Source organism: Apiospora phragmitis (genome assembly GCF_038363925.1).
Source record: "Apiospora phragmitis strain CBS 135458 chromosome Unknown utg000005l:1.0-4161743.0:1.0-4166827.0, whole genome shotgun sequence".
In the NCBI taxonomy this organism is placed as follows: domain Eukaryota; kingdom Fungi; phylum Ascomycota; class Sordariomycetes; order Amphisphaeriales; family Apiosporaceae; genus Apiospora; species Apiospora phragmitis.
The window spans coordinates 1401034-1425591 of NW_027117403.1; the positions used below are offsets into that span (position 1 = coordinate 1401034).

Consider the following 24558-nt stretch of genomic DNA (forward strand, 5'->3'; position numbering starts at 1 on the left):
CGTGTCGAGGTTGGTAGTCAGGTATATATTTACGGTAAACAACGCAAATGCTACGCTGATCACTATCATGCGCCGTAAAGCCTCTGCCATTGCTTTGATGTGACTCTGAGCGAATTTTACGTCGATATGCTGCTGGTGATGGTGTATATCCAGTATATTTGGTCAAGGTGCCCATCTCAAAGTGCGAAGACTCCAAATCAACACGATGAACTATTCTTAATATATAGAAATGTTCTCCTACAAAAATGATAGATGTTTGCTCAAGATTTAAGACCCGGTCTATAACCCCTGCCCCTATCGCATCCTTCGGCTATCTGGGATCAAATCAGGAAGCTTACCGACTATGTTGTATCTCTTCACATTATTTCTTCATGGGCAAACATACATAACGTGGTGACGAGCGACACTAGCATGCCGAATTGGTTTACGCCCGTGAACCAACGAGTTAAGCCCATAAATAACTCTCCTGCATCACACATTTTACAGGACGATTGAGAAACAGATTATGCACATGACCATATAACGCGCAGGCTTCGGAAAGGAGATTGGGAGCTGTTAAAAAGCCAAGTTAGATGATGGCTTCAGTCCAGTACAAGAATCGCCATCAGTAAGTCGTAACTATGAGTTATCGATATAAAGATATATATGGAAAGGGCTAAGTAGAGAAACGAATCAAGATGTAGATGTTGAAACCCACGAAGTGGGATGGTCGTCGTTGGCACCAGTGAGCTGAAGATTGACGGGTTCGCAAAACAGCAGCGCCTGGGGCACATTCCTCTCGCTTAAAGCGTCATTGTAAAAGCTGGTCGATCAATGACATCGTATATGGATGATTGCTAGCTACAAGTAGCTTACTTGCAGCGCGAGGCTATTCTGGTGTGCTGCAAGTATGCGCCAACCAATGCATGGTTGGTAGTATTGGGGTCCCCAGAGAGCAGGGTTGTTTCCCACCACCATCTGACATAATCACAATAATTGAGGGTGTTGATAACACCATCCGGGCGGTATGTGTTTGCTGTAGACTTCCTTTCACCCAATATTGAAAGAAGGTGGGTGGTTACCGGGCAAGGGCAATTTCTAATGAAACCCCCAAAATCTAGGTCGTAGTTCAGGTCCTGCTCGCCTTTATCGTTATGCTCGGGGTTGTGCTGGACAATTCGAATAACATAATTGAAATTCGTTTAGCTGGATACAAGATCGCGACTCGAAACAGATCATTCCCCTCTACGCTGTTTCCACGCCGTGCCCTCGCCATACCTTCGCACTTCGTCTCAGCACCTCGCGTATTCGGCGAGAAGCTACCATATGATCTTAAGTCTTGAACATGATTTTGGTGGCGTTTGTGTCGTATTCCACCCTCTACTGGGTCCCAGGCCAATAGGGGAGCTATTTTCGTACCTTCGTCGCGTTCCAAGCAAACGGCGATTTCTCGCCCCCTTCGCCTTTGTGGCAGCCCTCCTACAGATTCCAGAGCAGCAAGTATGCCTCGAGTAGCGGAAACGGAATCGATGGGTGGCTTGTACCTACATCTCCTAATCGAGTATTGATTGCGGTGCTACATGAATGGTAGAGCGTCAACTTCATGGAGTAGTCCTTGCCTGGACTGGTGGGATACTAGATGGCTGATCTCTTAGCTCAGGCGACTGCAGCTCTCGTCTGGGCAGGGCACCTAGACAAGAATGATGGTTGATCATGACTTGAAGCCGCCGTTGAGACACCGAGGATAATAGTTCTCTACGCACCGGAACATTCGGTGCTGTGTTGGTCTACACCAGCGAGACGTACTGATGGGCTTGTCACCGTAGGGTTGGACGCCTAGTTAAGCATTTCCCAATGACCGTAGAAGGTTGATCCGGATTTCTCTGTTCTAGCTTTCGAGGAAAGTCGTACGCGCCTCTAGAACAGCCTATCATCCCACTGGCCTCTCTGCTATAGGCTCGTGCTTGACGATTCGTGCCATGTCCCAGGAATCATTGTACTCTTCCTCGACCTTCACTAGTAGCTCGGTGTCATTGGTAGCCGAAACGATCTCGAGCTTGAGTGTGTTCTCCTTGAGCCAGTACAATGCGCTTGTGGCAGTCGAGTGGCTGAGGCCCGCTGTCGCCTTGACGAGCTCGTAGTATTCCAGGAAGTAAGGCTGCGCATCCTTGTACCGTTGCAGGCCGTAGAAAATCTTTCCCTTCGCCATCAGCCATACTGAGTACAGCACGGCATACTTCTGGGCGTTTTGCGGGTTGGATTCCCACCACGCCCCTATTTCTTGCAGCAGCTGGTCCGCCTCGAAGAAGCGGCAGTTATCCGAAAGAAAGAACACCAACTGCATCTGCACCGCCCGGAAGTCTGGCGCCAAGGATTCCATTTCCACAAGAGAAGAGGCGAGGAGCATGTCATTACTCATCTTCGCGAGTGTCTTCTCAAAGATAGCCTCTACCTCGCATAAGGGGAAGGCGCCCTGCTTGTGGAGGAGACGAGAGTGGTTACATTGCAGATACATCACAATCCAGCTAGATTGCTTCAAGTACGCCGAAGCGAAATCGAAGTATGCCTTTGATATGGTGCTGGCTGCCACTCGCGCCTCGTCCGGGTCCATGTCATTAAGTTTTACCCAGAATCGCGTCAGGGGGTGCGTCCTGCCCTTCTTGATGGTGCTCAAGCCAAGGAGAAACCGACTGTAGACCTTGGCGAGTTCCGGCCCGACGGCCAGTAACTTGAAGAAAGCTACATGAGCCACGGCTAAGCTTTCGGGGCTTTCTTGGCGCAAGATTGATACGCACAGGTCAAAGCAATAATGAAGATTCTGAAAGTTCGCAGCCGAATCTCGGTCTTGGGCCACATCATCAGCTGCAACCCATAACCTCTGCAGCCACGTGCATGACTCTGACCCCCAGTTGTAAGGCGTCATGTTATTGGAAGCGAAGGTGAAAGTAGGTGACTTAAAGGCCACATTCGAATAATCCGATATAGCCCGGAGAGCTGCTTCGGCCGTACGATATATACTCGGGGAGGTTATGATGGTTGGCACTGGGGAGGGCGACACCGAGCGAACCACACTCCAATCGTCAGCGCCATCATCGGAACTTGAAGAAGACTTGGCGACACGGATGTTCTCTTTTAGCATCTTGGAGCCGATCTTGCGACCACGAATCTCGAGTGGCACAGTGATCTCTCCATGTTTGGCCTGGCGGATGATTTCTCTTGTTTCGCTTACTTTGAGGTTCTTCTTCAGGCCCCATTCCGGGGTGCGCGCCTTATACATTTTAGGCCTATGTTGGCAAGCAAGTGAGTAAGGATGCTGGCTCCGGTCCCACCATCTCGGGGGGTGAGTGCGTGGCTTGACCATCACTTACGTTGCATTGAACCCATGATCGCGACTCATGATCTCAACCACCTCCCTTAGAGGCCGGTTCTCGTCCCAGAACAGGCGGGTGATGGTTTCCCTGCGCGACTCCCATTCCTGCACGCTGGCCCAGGCCTTATGGCTGAGAGAAGGTGGTTTGTTCTTGCTGCCGCTGAGCGCCATAATGCACTCCGCCGCCGGCAACGCGTCAAGTGCCAGAAAGGTAGAGCTGCCGCCTGATTGATTGAGGTCGCGATTCCCGACTTGGGGTAGACAGAGGGCAAGTGAAAGACCGTAGTCGAGCACGTATGTTGTTGTTGTTGTTGTCTTTGCGACGATGAGGCCTTGAATGAATCATCGCCGATGCCTGAATGGTTGACAACTGCAAACCGATGAGAAAAGATCTGCAAATTCGCTACTCGATGCCAAATAGTTCGAAGAGTGAGTGAGGCTTCAATCGATTCGGATCTAGAGTTCTTCTCGTCTGCGCAGCCTTCGCGTTTTCAATGCAACTTCCAGTCACGCTCGGCGGGCTCCCCGGTCACCAAGGGGCGCCGTGGGGGTGCAAGAGCCAAACACCAGCAGTTGAAGAGCAATCGCGAAGATCGTTCCAGAAAAGGGCAACTGGGTCGAAGTTGCCAAGTTTCGTGGCTTGCTGGCTTCTTGGTTGAAGGGGCATGCAGTTGATTTTGGCGAAGTCGGTGTGGCTTCCTTAATATCCATTCTATTCGAATCCTACATTAAACCAAACGCGGAGACGCGGTCTTCGGTTCAGTAGCCACCCCTGCAATCCTCTCACAGGGGCCACCCGTGCCGTGCCCACATCCCCAACCCTACTGTCGACTCCAATCCACCTGCAGCCCTCTCCCATTTGCTATTGACTCGGTAGTTGGGTGGGTTACCGTTGATGACTCTGCGGTTGCTCTAGAGGTTATAGTCGGTCTGGCTATCTCTCACCTCTATGTGCACGTGTTGCGTATAGCTAATTTTAGTTTGAAGTTCAGCTGATCTACGTTTCCACTTCGATTTGTTGACATGTCACTGGTCAGGCTGTAGAAGAATTGGTTAGCATGGATCCCTTACATTTAGCCCCCAAGGCCCCCTTACTACGGAGTATGGATAAGGCTCATTCTGTGGCGTGTCAAGCAACTGCACATGGAATCCCTTTCGTCGCGACGGCCCGCCTTCGGGCTGTTGACATATATCTTCTTGGTACTCAATCCGCCAAAGCCAGTACTAGATAACCATCATGGCACCTGAAGCCATGATTGCTCCATATAAGCCCCTAAATATATGATGGAGTGGTCGATGTCGGTATCCGAATGGGCTTGATGCTATAGACTTCAATAGTTAATAAAGACCTGACTATACTGGTGGGTGACACCTCAATCTGTCAATGGTGAATTCAGGTTCAAGGTGAAGTCAACAAGACAAGAGGGCGCTTTACTCCTACAGTCCTACTGCCCTCCAATCACGAATAAACAGAAAGTTATTACGGGCGTTGGTGCTTACTTGCTGGATCGGCAGCCGACTTCAAATTAGTGCGGGGTAATTGGGATTCTTCCGGGGAGAAGGCATGTCGCATTACTGTACCAGAATATTGGGGTTTCTTCACACACCAGCAACGACCACCTTGATGAACCTCCAGTGTTGGGACTCAATCCACCCGGTTTGTAGGTTAACACGTGTACATGTAGTGCGTTGACTTGACAGTATTAAGCTGCTGGCTGGCTGCTTGTTGCTTCACGATCAATCAGGTTTCCATTTCCAGGAAGCTATGGCCAGCGCAACTGCCGTGGGGCAGTTTGGTGTTGTAACCGGTGCTGACGGTAAATTTCCCCCTGTTAGTGTCAGCAGCTGACGCCGCCCCACCATAAACTATATTAAAAAAATAAGTCTAATGTAAGGGCTAGCCCTGCTATTAATAGTAGTTTCGTACTAAAAGTAAGTTAATACTAGGTCTCGCACTAAATAGCCTTTATATTATAATAATTTAAAAAATAATATTATAATTTTATTATTATTATTATCATTATTATTATTATTATTATATATTAATTTTAAATATTATTGTTTTATATTATATATTTTTTAATATTTTTAAAGCTTTTTTTTAAATTAACGTTATTAAATATTATTATACTTATAAATATTAAAAATAATAAGCTTATATTTTTTAATATTATTTATAACTTTAATATATTAAATAAATTTAAAGTTACTTTTATTAAAATAAATAAATAAATATTATTTAATATATAATAAAATTATTTATTAAAATAAAAAGCGTAATATATATAACGTGGTTTATTATTAAGCGAATTATAGTACTTTTTAAATTAATTTTTTAATTTTTTATTATTTTTATATAATTTAATTTAATTATAACGCTTTAAATTAATTAAAAGTACTCGTTATTTAATTAGCTACTTAATTTTATATTTTTCGTATATTTATATACTTTAATTTATTTTTTTATAAATATTATAACGCTTTTTATTAATCGCTTTTTTAAATTAAATTCGTAATTTTTTAACGCTTTAAAAAACCTAAATTAACCTCTTTTAAAATATATATTCGATTATATATAAAGATTATTTCATAAGTTATTTTATTTATACTCTTTAATATTTAACTTATAATATTTAAAATTAATATTAAAAAACGTTTTTAATATATAAAATCTTTATTTTTAATAGAAAAAGATATTTAATCGTTTATTAAAAATTAAATAATATTTAAAGGTTATAAGTATTAATTATTTTTAAACGCGACAAGTTAAATATAAACGTTTAAAAACATATATTTAACTTATTAATTATTCTATTTATATAATAAAATATTTTCTTTTAAAACTTAAATAGTGTTTATTATATTAAATACGTTTTACTAAGTTTTTTTTAAAACTTAAATAACGTTTATTATACTAGCTTTTATTTTATTCCTCGCTTTTTAATATTATAATAAGTTAATATTAAGCCGTTACTTATATTTCGTCTTTAATTAAATATTAAAAACGAAGCCTTCTTTATTAAGCTAGTTTAATATATATTATTAAAGTATATAAATAACGTAAAAATACTATAGAAGTTATAACGATTTAATAAATATACCTTCGCTTTTATTAATATCTTTAATAATTAATATAGTTATTAATAAAAGCTTTTATAAAAGTGAAAGTTTTATAATATTTAATTAATTATTATTAAATATATAAAATAAAAAGCTATTTTATATACATTAAATAAAGTGTAATATAATAAAAGAGCTTAATAAAAGTTTTTTAAAAAAGTTAAAGAAAAGCTAAATAAGTTAAAAAAAGAGCTTAAAAAATGTAACAGGACAGAGGAAGCATCCGTGCGTCCCATAGCTCCCGGGCCCCTCTCCTTCTAGTTTCCTTATAGTATCCCACATTCCCGTAGAGAATACATACGGGACAAGCGTTAGCTTTGTTCTATCACACCTGCATACTGCCAATACCTAGGGATCGATGCACTTTCACAAAAAAGCTTTTAAAAAACGATAAAAAAAGCTTAAAAATAATTAATATAAGCTTTTTTAATTATTTAAATATATGTATTAATCTTGTTATATACGTATATATATTATTAAAATAAAGTTAAAAGGCTTAAAACCTTAATAAAAATTAATTAATATATTATATAGTAAAAAGTTTAAAAAATATATTAAAATATATATTAAAGTATATATTATAAGGTTTAAAAAGCCTTTGTTTTTTATATTTATAATTAGCTTAATACATTTTATATAAATATAGTTAAATAATACTTAATTTTTAAAGTTATTAAAAGCTTACTTTATTATAATAATATTTTTATATATTATAAAAAATAAAAAAACGTTTTTATAATATATATTAAGCTTATTTTAATTATAAACTATCTTATTAATTAAATACGATATTATTATACTCTAATATCGGTAGTATAATATTAATCTAGGTTTTTAATATTTCGAAGTGCTAACGTTTTACTATAGGTCAGCGGCTGACCGGCTACCAAAAGAGCCCTGTGACATCCACTTGATGTCACTAGCCCGTCACTTGCGGGAGCTATCAGTAAAGCCTGACCACTAAGAAGCTTCATATTACGCGTAGATGTTTCTTGGACGTCAATTACGACATGCAAAACAGCTGTTTACTGGACAGCTACAGGGACAGCCATGCACCTGCTCGATAACTTACAGCGACCCTACCTATCAATTCACCGCGCTGCCGAAAGAAACAAACGGTCATTCCCGCCGTGCTAGATTAACCATTTCTGTATCGCATGATTGAATGATTTGAAGAGCGGAGAAGCTTTCCCACCAATACCTTGTTGACTCTCTCATCCTCTTACTGATTCGCTTCTCCTCTCCACCTTCATGAATTCCGCACGATCTCTAATCCTGCGGCCAGTAATTGCGCGAGCCACCGTGAAGCCCAACAACTTCTTCATTGCCCAGAAGCGTATATCCATCGTCTCATTCCAGTTCCGAGCCATGTCCGAATTCAAGCTCAAGGACCTCTCCTCGCTGTCCCTCCAGCCCGGAGAGAAGCAGGAGGTAGAGGTAGAAGGTATCGAGGGAGGAAAGGTGCTCCTTGCCAACGTCGGCGGCAAGATCCAGGCTCTCGGCCCCAAGTGCACTCATTATGGCGCACCCTTGGTCAAAGGTGTCATGACCAAGTCTGGTCGCATCACTTGCCCATGGCACGGAGGTAAGTTTTCTCCTGTAGACGATCAATTGAGAAATTTCCCTCCTGTTGCTACCATCTAACATGTGATTGCTGCATATAGCCTGCTTCAACGGCAAGACCGGCGATGTCGAGGATGCACCCGCCCTAGATTCCCTGCCAGTATTCAAGGTCATCGAGAAGGACGGAGCCGTCTACGTACAAGGCGAGGAGGCCACCATCAAGGCTGGCCGACGCCAGCCCAACCTGAAGAGTACATCTGCCACCAAGTCCGAGAAGGTCGTCGTTGTAGGAGGAGGTAGCGGAGGTCTCGGCTTGGTTCAGGGGCTTCGCGAAAAGGGCTACGGCGGAAAGATCACCATGATCACGAACGAAGGCGTGCTACCCATTGATCGAACCAAGCTGTCCAAGGCTTTGATGACCGACGTTTCCAAGCTACAATGGAGAAATGACGAGTGGTTCAAGACAGGCTCTGTTGACGTTGTCCAGCAAGAGGTCAGCGCTGTTGACTTCGGTTCCAAGGAGGTTACCACGAAGGCAGGTGGCAAGTTCAGCTACGACAAGTTGGTCCTGGCCACCGGCGGCACCCCCAAGAACCTCCCCTACAAGGTTTCAAGGTACTCGGAAACATCTTCATGCTTCGGAATGTCGAGAATGCCAAGGACATCAACAACGCTATTGGCGACAAAGGCAAGAGGATCGTTATTGTTGGCAGCAGTTTCATTGGTATGGAACTCGCCAACTGTGTAGCTGCGGACAACAATGTCACTGTCATTGGAATGGAGAACACCCCACTGGAGCGTGTTCTCGGAAAGGAAGTTGGCGCCGGCCTCCAGAAGAGCCTCGAGGGCAAGGGTGTCAAGTTCCACATGGGGGCCAGTGTCGACAAAGCTGAGCCATCATCTTCAGACCCTTCCAAGGTCGGCTCTGTCGTCTTGAAGGATGGAACCAAGCTGGAGGCAGATCTGGTTGTTCTTGGCATTGGTGTTTCACCAGCCACAGAATATTTGAGGGAGAACAAGGTCGTCCGACTTGAGGAGGACGGATCACTGAAGACTGATGAACAATACTCAGTTGTCGGCTTGAAGGATGTCTACGCAATTGGAGATATCGCATCGTTCCCTTATAAGGGACCTGGTGGAGAGGGCAAGTACGTACGCATTGAGCATTGGAACGTTGCCCAACAGTCCGGCCGTATCGTGGCGGGCCAAATTGTTAACCCTTCAATTAAGCCGGAGTTCTTCACGCCTATCTTCTGGTCCGCTCTGGGAGCCCAAATGCGATATTGTGGAAACACATCCAACGGATATGACGACCTCATCCTGAACGGCAACCCTGCAGAGGCGAACTTCGTTGCTTACTACTGCAAAGGCGAGACAGTTGTCGCTCTGGCCAGCATGGGGCGGGACCCTGTCATGTCCCAGGCAGCCGAGCTGATGAGACGCGGCAAGATGCCCTCTAAGAGTGAAATCAAGGGTGGGCTGGATATTCTGAGCCTGGGACCTCCTGAGTGAAGGGGCGAGGCTTGTTTGTAACCAACAAGCTATGATATCACTTGAGCGTGAAACCCTTAGGAAGCCAAGTGCTTGAACCAAATAAGGCGTTCGAATTGATTTATTATTTAACTGGCATTTATTATAATCCCTAAGCTATAGTGTAGGGCACAGAATCATAGTGTCTTTGGCGTATCACAGCCCCTTGGTTTCAATGACTTACGCAATATTCCAGAATATCCCAGGAATTGTCCAAGCTTCATGCATCATATCTAACAGTTAAGTCATTGTGATAGTATTGTGGTGTCATCGGGTCTTCATTCGACTTTCCCCCAGTTTCTATCCGTCAACGAATTGGACGACTCTTGTCTCGGCAGCTCCACCACTCCGCAGATCGGCATTTACAGTGGGTGCCCGTCGGTTGCACACGCCGGCTGATAAGCTCCGACGTGGGATGAATACTACATAAATGCACTTGTGTGTACACTCAGTCATGAACTACTAATATCACACCCATCCTCTCTCAGTATCTTCACCTCTACATTAGCATCCAGGTTATGGAGGCTCAAAATTCCTATGACCCATTTGGCTTATACCGATCCTCCCCGGAAAATAAGAAAAACATGGTTCTACAACAAATAGCAACACCGGCAGATCCTGCCGGTCTCGTCACTGGCGTCACAAGGCCCGGTTCCTCAGCCACCCTCAACGTAGACGAGTCCATCGGCGAAGGGAAGGAGAGGGGCGCGGGGCAGTGGGGGTTTCCCAGGCCCAAGGGGCAGTCGCTGTCCTACTGGCTGCAGCAAGTGCGGTGTGACGAGCTGATTGACCACCGGACGACGGAAGAGCTGCCGGAAACGGCCGATACTGTGGTGATAGGAAGTGGTGTGAGTCCGAACAGTGATAAGTTGTCGCATCGTATCTCTGTCTCTCCAGCTAGCTAATATGTTTCTTTTTCTGTCTTCTAGATCACTGGGACACTTGTGGCCAAGTATCACAAGCAGACCTGGCCCGATAAGAGCGTGGTCGTGCTAGAGGCTCGGGACTTTTGCTCGGGCGCTACGGGACGGAATGCGGGCCACTGCAAACCGGATCAGTGGAGAGGGTTCGGCAAATACGAGAAGCAGTTTGGTGCTGAGCAGGCTATGAAAGTACGATTCCATCCCCCCTTTTCTCTCTGTCTCTCTGGTATACGGACCCGCCTCTTACCCCTTATATTTCCTACTTAATGATGCCAATACTTACGGTCCTGAAGATTCTGCAAAACGAACAAGACACGTGGGAAGCCCTAGTTGCCTACGTCCGCGAGCACAAAGTCGACTGCGACCTCTGGGTCGGCGACACGCTCGACGTGCCGCTCGACGCCGAGACGGCCGCGCTGGCCTGGGACGTCTTCGAGCGCTACAAGGCCGCGGGCGGCAAGTTCGACCACATCAACGTGACGACGGACCCCGAGGAGGCGGCGCGAATCACCCGCTTGAAGGACGCGCAGGCTTGCTACGCCTGGCCGGCCGCGACGCTGCAGCCGCGCAAGCTCGTCGCCGAACTCATGCGGGTCAACTTGGCGGCGGGCGTGAATCTGCAAACCTTCACGCCAGCGCGGAGCGTGAGTCCTTATAGTGATGATAATTCTTCGGTGGAAAAGGAGGAGGAGAAAGGGGAAGAAGAAGTACCGCTGGACCGTCCACACCGACCGCGGCCCCATCGCCTGCGCCGACGTCGTCCACGCCGCCAACGCCTACCTGCCGGCCTACGAACCGTCCCTGCGCGGCCTCATCCGCCCCAAGCCGCACATGTGCAACAAGGTGCTCCCGCCCCTGAAATTCGCGGGCGCGCGCGCGCTGCGCCACTCGTACGGCATCCTGCTGCGCGACGGGTCCCTGTTCAGCATCAACCCGCGCCACGGCGCCGACGGCGTCGTCCTGGTCGGCGGGTCGAACCCGGGGCAGCGCGGGCTGGACGAGCGGGTCGCGGCGCAGCCCGTGGAGGACCAGAGGTGCGTTGACGATGGGATCTCTTCTGGGGCGGCGGGTGATGGTGACGGTATTGGTGGTAGTGGGAGTGAAAGCCAAGCGGCAGCGAGACGGGTCACGGACGAGGTGCGCCGGTTCGCCGAGGCGCAGTTCGACGGGTGGCGCGAGTCGGCGGACCGCGACGGGCTGGGCCCGGGCGCCGGGTACGACTACTCGTGGAGTGGTATCATCGGCGTCGCGGCCGACGGCGTGCCCTTCGTGGGCGCGATGCCGGGGCGGGTCGGGCAGTGGGTGTGCGCGGGGCACTGCGGCCACGGCATGGCGAGGATCTTCACGGCGGCGCCGGGGCTCGTCAAGTTGATGGATGGAGAGGGTGGGAGATTACGGGGCTGCCGGATGTGTATCAGCTCACGCAGGAGAGGTTGGACAGGTTGCGTGAGCAGCTAGGCAGAGGAGACGGGTTCAAGGAGTCGTGATGATGGATGATTACGACAGAGAGTATTCGAGTTTGGGAACGAAGGCATTATCATATTTGCAACATTATTCCGTTTTGCGACACTGTCGATTCGGATGCCTTTGGGTTTTCATCCTGTGATGCTATGCTCGCCTCCTTCCGAGCCACCTACTTACCGACCCAGCAACGCAAACAGAAATCGCATTCGGTCGGCTTTTCATATTACTCGCGTATATGAATATTGAATCAACCACGCGGGATTGAGTCCGATGGTCTGCGCAAAGATGATCAGATAGCCAGATCCCCCGAGGCAATACTGCGCCTTGCTTAGGGACCATTCCGCTCGGACTATCTCTGACGCAAAGTCGTGCCACGCGGTCAATCATCATATTCCGTACACCTATATACCCCCTTAGGTATAGTCTTAAAGACAATCTGGTTCGAGGGCCCCGCCAATTCTATCTTTTTTTTATTCGCGTACTTCTCTCATGGTAGAAAACTAAGCAATAGTTCCTCCGGCATAGTCTCTCCGGGCCCCATTCTTTTTCTTGCATATTCACCTAGATCAGCCCCGGCTGTGCCGCATCCTCATGCCATGAGCATGTGGTCTTGCTTAGTGCTTGTTTAGCGGAACTGCCGGGACTTGAGGCCTTTCTCTCATTCGTGGACAGCCGCATCATATCATGTATCTACACATGTAGGATGTTGGAGTCGAAGTAAGCATTTACCACGTGGAGCTACCCCCCTTGGCTGCCCACGGCACGCCATGCTGTGTCGAGGGGGGCCGGGAGCCAATAATGCCGCCTCGTAGTTGGGAGGAGCCTGTCGTCGTACGATTGGGCTACCAGGGAAAGAAAGGTACTTGACCACTGGAAACGGATCACTTGCTTTAGGCGGTTGGGTGGTCGGGGAACTGGCAGAGCTTTATAAAGGAGGGTGCCCTGAGGGGTAAGTAACCAGACTAACCGCTCTTCTCGCAACTAGGAATAAGAAGAACGACGACGATGAAAACAATGGCGATCACGCTTTATCCGTTCGGATTGGCGGCGGCGATGCTGTTAGTGTCGCGTGTGCCGTGGCCGGCGTATTGGCCCTCTGGCTTGCAGTGTCGACCTTCATCTCCTGGTACCGCCTAAGACACATCCCCGGCCCATGGTACACCGGCCTGACGTCGGCCTGGGTCGGCTGGGTGGCGTACAGCGGCAAGGCGCACGCCGTGTACTTGGGCCTGAGCGAGCGGTACGGCAGCCTGGCCCGGATCGGGCCCAACGCGCTCTCGACGTCGGACCCGGAGCTCGTGAAGCGCATGTCCCACCCCAAGAGCGCGTACGGCAAGGCCGAGTGGGTCGACGGCCACCGTCTGAACCCCTACCACGACAACATGTTCATGGTCCGGGACCCGGCCCAGCACGACAGGATGAAGGCCCGGCTGGCGCCCGCGTACAGCGGCCGCGACACGCCGCACCTGGAGCTGTGCATCGACCAGCAGCTCCTGAACCTGCTCGCCCTCATCCGCCGGACCTACCTCTCGGCGCCCGAGGAGGGCGTCTTCCGCACCATGTCCCTGATCGATGTAACGTCGTTCTTCACTCTCGACGTCATCTCCAAGGTGGCTCTCGGCAGCGAGTTCGGGTGCTGTGCACAGAACGCGGACCCTTACAAGTTCCACGAGGTCCTCGGCGAACACGTTCCCAAAATGGGCCTCACGACCGACGTCCCGTGGATCCGCCGTATCCTCTATTCCTCCATCGGCCTGAGGCTCTTCGGACCTCGTGAGACGGACAAATCCGGCATGGGGCCGCTGATGAAGTACGTCATAATCTCTAGTGTTGAACGCCCCCCCCCTGCATATCCACACATACAGAGAGCCCTCCATGGCTGACATCATTAATGGTACAGAGTCACCAATGATGTTGTCCGATCACGGTATGGCCAGGTTCAGGAAGGCAAGTCGGATATGCTGGTAAGTCGAGAGTATCTCGAGGAAACAATCTAACGAGACCCCTTCTGCTGTTACCTTTACCTCTTGCCCATCATTTTTAGGTGTCATTCATCAACCACGGTCTGACGCAGGCGGAATGTGAAAGCGAGGCGCTTTTCATGTTCGTTGCGGGGTCCGACACATCCGCCTCCGCCATTCGCATCACGATGTTTTACATCTTGTCCTGCCCCCGTGCTCACCAGAAGCTCAAGGCCGAGATCCGCGCCGCGATCCGCGAAGGCCGGGCCTCGAGTCCCGTCATCACTGTGGCCGAGGCCAAGCAACTACCCTACCTCCAAGCCGTCCTCTACGAAGGCCTGCGCATGCGCCCCGTGACCACGGGCCAGCAGGCCAAGGAGGTGCCCGCGGGCGGCGACACCATCGACGGCCGGTTCGTGCCCGGCGGGACCTCCATCGCCATCAACTTCGCCGCCATCCTGCGGTCCACGAGCTTGTTCGGGGCCGACGCCGACGCGTTCCGCCCGGAGCGCTTCCTCGAGCTGCCGTCGCAGGCCGCGCTCGTCGAGATGCGCCGCAACGTCGAGCTGAACTTCGGCTACGGCCGGTACATGTGTGCGGGAAAGCCTCTCGCGTTCATGGAGTTTCACAAGATTTACTTCCAGGTATGATACCAATCAATCCTCTTCTATGGCGGCGTGCATGATGGTTGACGGATGGTGCGACGCTGTTCTTGGATGTGATGTGACTGACGTTGAGTGACATTTCGCTAATATTCATGCCAGCTCTTACGAGAATTCGATTTCCAGCTCATGGAGCCTCAACACCCCTTGCGCTCCGAGAGCTATGCCCTCTTCCGTGACTCGGGCCTGAAGGTTCGCGTTACGAAAGCTTTTGACATGGAGTAGGCGAGTCTGTTTAAAGGGAGATTGGTGTTGAAAGGAGAAGAAAGTGGATGTTGGACGTAGTGAGAATGATTGGAATGATTAAAGGGAGAACAGTAAGCGCTTTGAAGTACGACTGGTGGATTAGGATATGTCGTTGAGTTTTCATGATTATCGCCCCCAGATAATTCAAGGAGCATGTTTATGACAAGACTTGATGCTCCACTGAATCAACATGAGTAACAGTGGGAAGCCGGTAAATAATAGTGGGGATATCGCTATATGAGGGCCTAAAGCGGCTTCAACTTCCTCTCCAGTCCACTGAAGAGATACCAACCGGCCGGCGTGCTCTTCTTCGTACGCTCTCCCAGCACATAACCCTTCCGCATTGCACTTCCCAAAAGCAAAATCAGAGGGGGTCTGATCGAACGTCTATATTCTTCTAACCATATTCTTCTTATCTCCTTAAACATTGATTTTCATTCCAGATGCTAGACTAGACCTCGGACCTGCTAAAAGGGGTAAGATTGTAAATCGATATATCAAAGAAAAAAAAGTCAGTAGGTATGCATTTGGATGTGCTAACCCCCAGGTGTAAGTAAGGTTGGTTTGGGTGATGATAGTGAAGTTTGTCGCGCCTGCCCTATGAACCGCTGTCCCCTACAAGGATTCCCCGTAACTCCAGCCAAGCCAATGCCTTGGCAGAAGGAACCATCGTCTCTCCAAATGTGACTGCAACCCGCCCACAATTTTGGAGAAACCTGAATTGCATGGATGCTGCATACAATACCAAGAGGGCTGGCAAGACCAGGACAAAGGACTCAGTTCCCAAAGATGTGCGGATACGGTCTCACACATCAAGATGTGGAAGTGGGTGCAAAAGAAAGCATGAAACCCTGTTACCGAGTTCGACTTATCTAGGAATACACTCGAGGAATTCCCATATCACCGCCTCGGAGTGCTATTCGCGCCCAGTCATGGTTTTCAACGGCTCGCTCCCTGGACCAACTATCGAAGCCGACTTGGGGGATAATGTCATTATCCATGTCACCAACAATTTGAAGAACAGTGGGTACTTCAACCACCCTCTCGTATACGACTCCTGCCGTCGCCTGTAAACTCACCTTGCTACAGCACATCCATACATTGGCATGGCATGCATCAGAGGGGCAGTATTGCCCACGACGGTCAGTAGATCCTTTGATACCCCTCGAGATGGTTTGGGAACCTGTCTTATCCGTCCCAGGAGTCCCGGGAGTGACACAAAGTCCATCGTTCCCAGCAACACCATGACCTACCGGTTCCAGGCTACCCAGTACGGCACGGCCTGGTACCACTCGCATTCCAGTCTGCAACTAGCAGAAGGACTGTTCGGGCCCATCGTGATCCACGGCCCAGCGACTGCTGACTATGATATCGACGTGGGGCCCGTCATGATCATGGACTGGCCGCACGTCACCGCGTGGGAGACTTGGGAGACCTACCAGCACCGCGTAGCCCTGGTCCAACCGATGGCCGCAAACGGGCTGATCAACAGCCTGAATCCATACGACTGTAGCGAGTTCCCAAGACCCCGCGTGTGTCGGTGGAAGCAGCAAGACGGCAGGGCGGTTCGTGGTGAGCTTCGAAAAGGGGCTCAAGTACCGGTTCCGCATCATCGACGTCCAGACCGACGGCTACGTGAAGTTCGCCATCGACGAGCACAAACTCACGGTCATCACGGCCGACCTCGTGCCCATCCGACCGTACCAGGCCGACAGCGTCATCCTCGCGAGCGGGCAGCGCTACGACATTGTCGTCGAAGCCGACCAGCCCGTTGGCAGCAACTACTGGCTGCGCGCCATCTATCAGATGGCTTGCAATAACAACGACAAGGTCAACAAGGACAACAACCTCGGTATCGTGCGATATGAGGGCGTAGAAGACACCGAATCCGAACCCACTACCACCGTCAGCCGGGCCATCACGGACAGCTGCGGCGACGAGCCGGCCGGAAGCCTCGTCCCTGGGTCGCGCACGAGGTCGACGGCGCGGACGTGCGCAACACCGTCGGGGTCTGCTGGTACTACGAGCTGGACCTGGTCTTCAACAACAACCCAACATTTTCCCGTCCAAAGGCAATGTGGTTTCGCTCGACGTCGCCGGCCAGTGGGTCTACTGGATCACCCAGGACTTGGGTCTCGTGAACGCCTATCATCCCTTGCACTTGCACGGCCACGACTTGTACGTGCTGGCGCATGGGGCTAAGTGCGTTTGTGCCCGGGGGTCGTCAGGCTCGACACGAAGAACCCGCCGCGGAGGGATACCGCCACGCTGTATGGGAATGGGTATACGGTGATTGCGTTCAAGACGGATAACCCTGGGTGAGTAAATTTCTCATTTATCGGTTTCTTGTCTTCGGGCCCAGCTGGATCAGTATGTGAAGACGGAGATCGTGTAAGATTCCTTGAGTACCTTTTCACTCTTCGAAGCGCTACTGGCTTATGATACCCAACGCAGTCTCTGGCTGTTCCACTGCCATATCGCATAGCACGCAAGCCAAGGCCTTGCCATGCAGGTGGTCGAGAGGGCCTCGGAGATCCCGGGCTTGCTGAAGGATGACGCGGCCGATATGAACCGCACGTGCCGTGGCTGGACTCCGTTCTATCACTCGCCGGATCAGGAGGACGATAGGCAAGACGACTCGGGAATATGACACTCATCGCAATGATTAGTATGGGATTTCTGGCATACCAATTTCCCACGACATGTATCTCATCGTCGGGCCGGACTGTCAAAATGATTTTCTTCTAGCAGTTCGTCGGGCGGAGGGACTCATTCAAGTGCGTGGGGCTCAGTAATGACGCCACGCTCGCTGACTCAGAGAGCGATACGCAGATGGTATATTAGCCATCAATTCAATTCAACATAGGTGAACAATACAGAGACCGCGTATGCACTAACACGCGAAATATAATCAGCTCTTTTCGGTTGAAGCGATCATAATCCATCGAGAAGTAGTGATTTCCTAACACAGCAACAGTAGCAGGAAGTTCGGACGAGTCTCGAGTCAGGTCGTCAGTGCTCAGACATCTGGGTCTGAACCACTTCCTGCTACATCTCAATCAGCTCGTGTTTCGTTTGCCGTTTGCCGCTCCCTTCATCAACGACACGGTCAATGAAAAAACAATTTGGGAAGAGTCATCAGTTCAAAGTACAAGCAAATATTGCTCATTTCACTACCGAGTCTGTCTGTCTCGACCCTCCATACCGATGAGTTACATAGCTTCAATAATAGCCATGATGGCCTTCATGGTCTACTCATTCGCCTCCTTAGCCACGCCCGCTGCCACCGCCAACGACCTTCCCTCTTATTCCTCCCCAACAGGCAATTGCCAGAAGGCATGCGCGGCCTTCCTCCAGCTCACCACATCGTGTTCTGGCATTAGCAGCAGCAGCCGCGATAGCCCATTGTCCAAACAGTTGCAGTGTCTATGTAGTCTCGACGACTACTCAAGCTCAACTTCATGCCTCGGGTGTCTACGTAATAGCGGCCAGGGTAATGCGTTCGCAGGTCCGTTACATCCCCCCTTTGATTATGTTCTTGCGAGTACCCGACCAGGAACTTACCTAATGATCTCTCCCTGTATAGATGAGATTACGAGGCTTCAGGCTCACTGCAGGTCAGCCGCCTCTTCGCAGGAGCCACCCGAGCTGGACGAGTTGTGAAAAACCTCGGCCGTCGGATAGAACTCGCCCCTACGCCAGCTTCTTTTCGAGTCTCGGCGTGGAAACGACTGTCAATGGTGAAGCTGCGGGTGGGTTTCCAGATCTTGGATCCAACTTCTCAACTCAGAATTATTAGCCACATGGCAAACGAACAAACCTTCACCGCATGGCTCTCTGGGCTGTCAAGATGACTTTCTTTATATTACATCTCACGCTAACGTACAACGGGTCAAATGTATAAGCAAGTGAGTTGCTCTTCTGAAAAGATTACATAGGAAAAGAACAAGCATGCCCTCAGACAAAAGGCTGCTGCTGCTGCTGCTGTATAAAAGCGCCCGCCCGCCCCTTTTCCCAAATCAGGGTTGATGATATGCAATGTATCTCCCAAAACCTTCCCAAGATCAAATCAAAACTGGCCAACAACATTCTAATAATCGTTTCATCCACCTGCCCCCTCAAGTCCCCATATGATGCCCAGACGCAGATGCAACCCCCAATTCAATATATAAATTATAAACAAGAAACTGCGGCACGCTCGGCCGTTGCGGGTATCAAACTTCTTTCTCCTTTATCTTCGATCTCCCAACTCCACGATGATGGCAAGAAAATAATATGTCGGCCCAAAGTTACAACCATGCTCACTCCTAAAACACCGTTCAAATGCCAATGAAGAAAAAGGATATTGTGTATATCCACCCAGATAATAGCTTTTCGTCGTACAAGGCCCCATTACTGCTTGGGCCAAGGATATCAAAAGTAGAATAAAGAAATGCTCGCGTGGGAGCAGGTGGGTTGCGATTCCGATGGCGCTGAAAAAGAAACAATAGTGTTACTCGGTCAGCCCATCACGCAGTGCGTCGCGATCGACCGCCTCCGGCTGGACTTTACTCGGCGTGCGTTTCTGATGAGCGGCGAAATACGCGTGGAAACCCGGGATGGCACCCGCCTGGTTCACACCGGGCGAACGGCCTAATGTCTTGTGCTGCTGCAGATCGCCACTGTTTTCCTGGCTGGGTTTTGTGGGCGTTCCTATTGATGCTGATGTCGAGGCACCTCCTTTCCATGGCATCCACGATCCCGCCCACTTGCCGAGCTTGGAAGACTCCGACCGTTGCGACGTAGGTAATGGTCCTGAGTACTGCACGTAAGCTGTCCCTGCTGCTCCTGCTGCTCCTACTGAGCGACGATGTGTAACTATCCCGCAGACGAGACTGCTCCTCTTCGCTGTATCGCGAGACAGCATTGGGCGTGCTACGACGCAGCTGCTCGCCGTAACCGAAGTCGCGCTGCTGAGGGGCCGCAGCGTCATCTGGCTAGGTCGCGACTTGAGAGTGTGAATGTCAAGGCCGCCGGAAAGAGACATGATCGATTCATGAGACAAGGCTCGGTTTAGCCGATGATGTACGGAACGGTCGTCGTCAGTGGTTTCATCCGAGAATATGTCGGCATCATCGCGCTGAGCAGTATGTCTCTTCGATCCGGACTCATCGTCAATACCGGACATTTCTTGCCCGTCGTCTCCCTCTTCATAGATTGTATGTGTCTGCGACGGCTGTGTCGCGTCAAGTGAGAAATTGGTGGGCGCTTGAAAGCTTCGCATAGACACATTAGAGGGATTCTTGTGGTGTGAACGCCACTTGGGTGACATAGGATCCACGCTAGTCGTGGGCGATGTTGGGAGTGACTCTATCATGTAAGGGTCAAACAGGGAATTGCGATGGTTCGATGTGGGCGAGCTTGGCGCCGACGACAGCGCGAACTCGGATGGCTGTTCCGACTGCATAGACCAGCGGTTCGATCGATTCGAGGCTCTCTGTGTGCGCGTAATCTGCGTAGGCGGCCACACGGAAGGGGGCGTCGCGGTACCCGAGGGTTGCGTAGGGGGGATGAAGATTCCAGGTGTAAGCCCTTGCCGCTTCTTGCGAGGCTTCTTCTCCTGTTTTATAGCTGCTGGCACATGGTAGTGGTGGTGTATATGCAGTTCTTGAGAGACCATCGAAGTATGAGCCTTCGAGGACTCCTGGGATTCCAACTCGGCCCTTAAGGTCTGCGGCGCATCGACATCTTCGCCATCCATCGGTTGGTGACATATCATCTGCTCCCGAAGCGACTGGATCTCATCATTTGAGTTCATCAACATCTCTCTCAGCTCGGTGATGCCTTGCTGCAGGTTTGAGTTGTCTTGCAGCAAGTCGCGCACAAAGTGCGACACAACATTGCTGCCACTGTTCGCAGCACTGAAAGACCTGATGGCGGCGGCTCCCTTCAGTCTGCCAGCCGCCGTGTTCAGCTCCTTCTCGACTTCACACTGTTTCTGCATACGGCCCATCATCTCGGCATGTCGCTCGCGCTCCATCTTGGCCTCGTATTCCATGCGCTCCAACTGATCCTGGAGGTTTACAATACCCCGCTCTGCACGCTTCCATCGTGTCATGGCCGAGCGGGCCTCCTCATGTGTCGCTGCCAGGTTGTTCTGCAAATCCGCCTGCTCCTGTTCCAAAAATGCCAATTCGCGTTCCAGTGACTCGGCGCGCAGAGTCTCCCCCTCGAGTCGGCGGATAGCTTGCTGTGATGAGAGCAGTGTGGCTTCTAGTGATCTGATGCGTCCCTCGGAATCGGCAACAGTCGAGTTTAGCGTTTCTAGCTGGTCGAGCAAGTCTCGGTTGCTCTCGATATAGTGTGCGTTCTTCGCCTCAAGCTCCCGGTTGTCCATTTCCAGCTGCTCAATCCTGCTGGTGAGCTCCAGACGGTCTCGTTTCGCATCCGCCATGTAAGCCTCATGTCGTTCAAGAAGAGCCTGCAGGCAAAAGGTTAGAGATTTTGAGACACCCATGGTGGGGATCGATGTTGTGATAACGAGCTCAGGAATGTGATTTGGGGCTTCCAACGCGAATGACACAAATCAACGTCAAGTTACATTCCCGTGACTTCCGTAAGGAGGCCCGAGAAGATGGCTCTCGTTGAGCAGGTGCGAGTCATTGGGGTTAAGAGTATTGGCAATCATGACGTGAGAACGCCTGGCCATCAGGGTAGTGCACACAACCGCCAGCCGGGAACTACTGCAATAGCACCTGCCTGCCTGAGGGGGAGGGGGGCAGGAGGAAGGCAGAGTCGCACAAGAAACACGCAAGTAACGTACCTGTCCCACGCTGGCTGCAAGATGGACGTCTTTCTCGACACTATCCAGGACGGTGCTGTTGTGTCTCAAGACGACACACTCCAAGTCACCACAGCAGCATCTCATGGGGGGATCTCTCGGTCAGGCTGGGATGTATTTAAGACATCAAGCCTGCCAGCACCGGCAGGCAGGCGTGTCGTGGAGGGACGCGGATCAGCCATGGCAGCGCAAGGGTGGAAGTTTCTTTTGCGCGCGTCACCATACTGAGATTAATGAGTATAGCCCAGGGGCAAGAGAGGCGGCAATATAGTACAACTAAAACACAAGGGGTATCCAGGAAGAAGAGATGTACTGTATCACACCACCCCGAGGCCACCAGGAAGGTTTGAGGCGCTGAAGGATGCGACGACGCAGTGTCAGGTTTCCTTCTTTCCTCTCAGACGACTTTCGAGGGGCGTTACCTCGCGTATGCCGGGTCACCTGCCCGCACCGCGGCCTCTGCGCCTGAGTCGCACTGGGGTGGGACCAGATGTTCCTAATTTGCTCCAGAAAGTATCCGTAAAGTGGTGGTAGAGTGGTATTTCTAAAGATGGCGGGGAATTATCGTCGTCTCCAGTTGCCATCATGTTCAACAGTCGTCGGACATGGTCTTCGACAAGACTTTTGGATAGAAATAGGGTTGTTTATTGACGGGATGTAAGAGGGGTGGGTGAGAAGCGCAAGCTAGAGTAAATACCGTCAGAGACAACAGATGAAATTGGAACCCGGGTGACTTTTCGAGAGTGCTTCTATTCGTGCAAACTGTATCTGCTGCCCCTGGGCCCCCTGTGTGCCTGTCCTTGTTCTGCAGATAAGTATCCCTGCACTGCTGTACCTCCAGATTGAAAGTTCGACCGTAGTTCGCAGACCCATGCCATGCGCCATCCAACCAAAGCCACTTGGCAGTTCCTGGGTGCCCGTGTTCCTGGTTGGCTGATCGCATTGATGCTTGTGATTTCCAGCAATTTGACAGGTGTGGATCTTCTGGTTCGTTGTACATGGAGGGGCCATGCTGGCCCTGTAAGCCCGCTACGGATTTCCCCTGTTCAATGAAGAACTCCCGTTACCCATGGGTTTTCTGTGCGTTCTGCTCCCTCCCTTGGGCACCCATGTGCAATGACGACACACAATCCCACCTCAGCTTTTGGCTGAACTTTTTCATCCTATCCTGATCCCAACACCAGGTTGCAGCCAAAGTTCCTCGACATGGAAAACCTGTCTAGAACTTTCTTTTTCTCTGGTCCGTGTCTCGGTCATATAGAGTGCCTGCAGCTTTTTTCTTCTTTTTTTCGCAATGCAATACCCGAGGCCTAGCTTACATGCAAGGGCAGCGCCTTAGGCTTCATAGCGCTATGCAACGCTAGATACGCGTTCGGAGGCCTTCCCCGATGGAGATTGGCGGCCCCAGGCCCAGCAGAACTTACAGTACATGTAAAAAACTCGACTTGCAGAGCACAATTTGTTACTTGCAGCCAAGGCAATAACCTACCTGGAAGCCCGGTCTCAGTGCCGCGCGATAATCAGCTTCCAGATTCGCCGGGCGTTTCGCGCATTCCAAGGCGGAAGAACGTGGATGGCTCTCGATACAGCGAGTAGATGCTCTAAGTTCTTCCCGTTCATTATACGATGCGAGCGAAAACCAACACATACCAACACATATTTTCTTACCATCGCTGACAGAGGTGAACTCATTCTAGACTGGAATAGTTTACTCCAACGCTTGAACTAACGTGCCCTTGCAGAGCAACATGATATTCTCGTGGTGTTCGAATTGGGGCGATGACAGCAGACACTTGTAGCTCCGGTATCACGGCCAGTAAAGATGGTGCGCCTCGTCCAAGACTATTAGTACAGTCTGTTGTCTGTGGTTTTGTCCACTATGGAGCAATACTCTACACGCTAACGATCCCCTATGGAGCATCTCATCATACGTGGGGGAGGGGTCTTATTGTCGGTCTACTATTCTCCACCGCGACCCAAAATTCCAGGCACAAATCCTCTCTCCCTTAACGCAGGTATTATTGCCAGATCTGTACAGGGCCGGGCAATCTGTGTATAAGAGTGGGAGCTGCTAACTACATATTTATAGGTTATATACAACAAGTACGAGTACACGGATGGACACCCCGTACTTGAATCATGAATCCACGTTGAAAATCACGTTCGTTACAATTTTGAGTGTAACGGCGAATCCATCATCGCATGGTGTTCTTTCCCATGCAGATTGCGAGTGTCCGAATAATATGGAAAGGCGTTACACCTCGAGTCTTGACCTACCTTCCTGTACCAACAGCTCATCCACCTAATCAAAGACAATCTTTTGTTTTTCTCCTGACAGTCAGCATATTCTATCGTATACCATTTCTAGTGAGCGGGGGAAGGGTATGTAGGTCGTTCGGTTGAGATGTGTACTTGCTGCCAAGCTTTTGCCTGCCAATATGTTAAGGATCGTTCATCTACAAACCCATTGTACAAACCAGACATATGAAGAAGTTGGCAATAAACAACATTACTGAGATCTATAGAGAATGTAAAAATGCCATACGAGATTCAAGGGTCCCTGGATGCTTGGCTATAATGTATGCCAAACATGTGTTGTCGGGCAAGTCAAACCGACTCCCACTGTTTCCATAGCTTGGATTGGACCAAAGTAAATATGCTCGCGAGGGAAGAGGGGAACAAAACGGAAAAGATTAGAGAGGACAAGGTCAATCTATACGGGTACGTGAAGCACGAATACTACTTACACCTATTATAGATGGTAAATCGAGAACGGAAGTATAGGAGGATTGAATGTTGTTCCACATCGAGCTCAATTTGATGATTGGTAGCAAGTCCCCCTGAATTCCTCCTTCAGCGAGACCATTGAAGGTGCCAACCATGTGTCCAGCCGTAACCCGGAAGCAGTATTCGTTCCACC

The 24558-nt window shown here is 49.8% G+C and overlaps 5 protein-coding genes across 5 annotated transcripts; 3 read left to right on the forward strand and 2 right to left on the reverse strand.

Moving 5' to 3' along the window:
• Positions 1–1909: 1909 nt before the first annotated feature.
• On the reverse strand, positions 1910–3520 carry PG994_004468 (uncharacterized protein; the record flags this gene model as incomplete). The annotated part of the gene is made up of 2 exons (XM_066855877.1): positions 1910–3263; positions 3348–3520. The coding sequence occupies 2 exons, from the start codon at positions 3518–3520 to the stop codon at positions 1910–1912; spliced, it is 1527 nt and encodes a 508-aa protein (XP_066718044.1).
• Positions 3521–7720: 4200 nt separating this feature from the next.
• On the forward strand, positions 7721–9544 carry PG994_004469 (Apoptosis-inducing factor 1; the record flags this gene model as incomplete). Its single annotated transcript, XM_066855878.1, has 3 exons — positions 7721–8054; positions 8134–8597; positions 8648–9544. The coding sequence occupies 3 exons, from the start codon at positions 7721–7723 to the stop codon at positions 9542–9544; spliced, it is 1695 nt and encodes a 564-aa protein (XP_066718045.1).
• A 602-nt stretch (positions 9545–10146) lies between these two features.
• On the forward strand, positions 10147–11943 carry PG994_004470 (uncharacterized protein; the record flags this gene model as incomplete). Its single annotated transcript, XM_066855879.1, has 4 exons — positions 10147–10410; positions 10492–10674; positions 10779–11129; positions 11191–11943. 4 exons carry the CDS (start codon positions 10147–10149, stop codon positions 11941–11943), a joined length of 1551 nt encoding a protein of 516 aa, XP_066718046.1.
• Positions 11944–12935: 992 nt separating this feature from the next.
• Positions 12936–14797, forward strand: PG994_004471 (pisatin demethylase; the record flags this gene model as incomplete). Its single annotated transcript, XM_066855880.1, has 4 exons — positions 12936–13759; positions 13850–13913; positions 13994–14554; positions 14675–14797. Coding segments are annotated over 4 exons (1572 nt in total), but the record flags the coding sequence as incomplete, so codon positions are not given.
• Positions 14798–19310: 4513 nt separating this feature from the next.
• Positions 19311–21725, reverse strand: PG994_004472 (uncharacterized protein; the record flags this gene model as incomplete). The annotated part of the gene is made up of 2 exons (XM_066855881.1): positions 19311–21278; positions 21621–21725. 2 exons carry the CDS (start codon positions 21723–21725, stop codon positions 19311–19313), a joined length of 2073 nt encoding a protein of 690 aa, XP_066718048.1.
• Positions 21726–24558: the final 2833 nt, after the last annotated feature.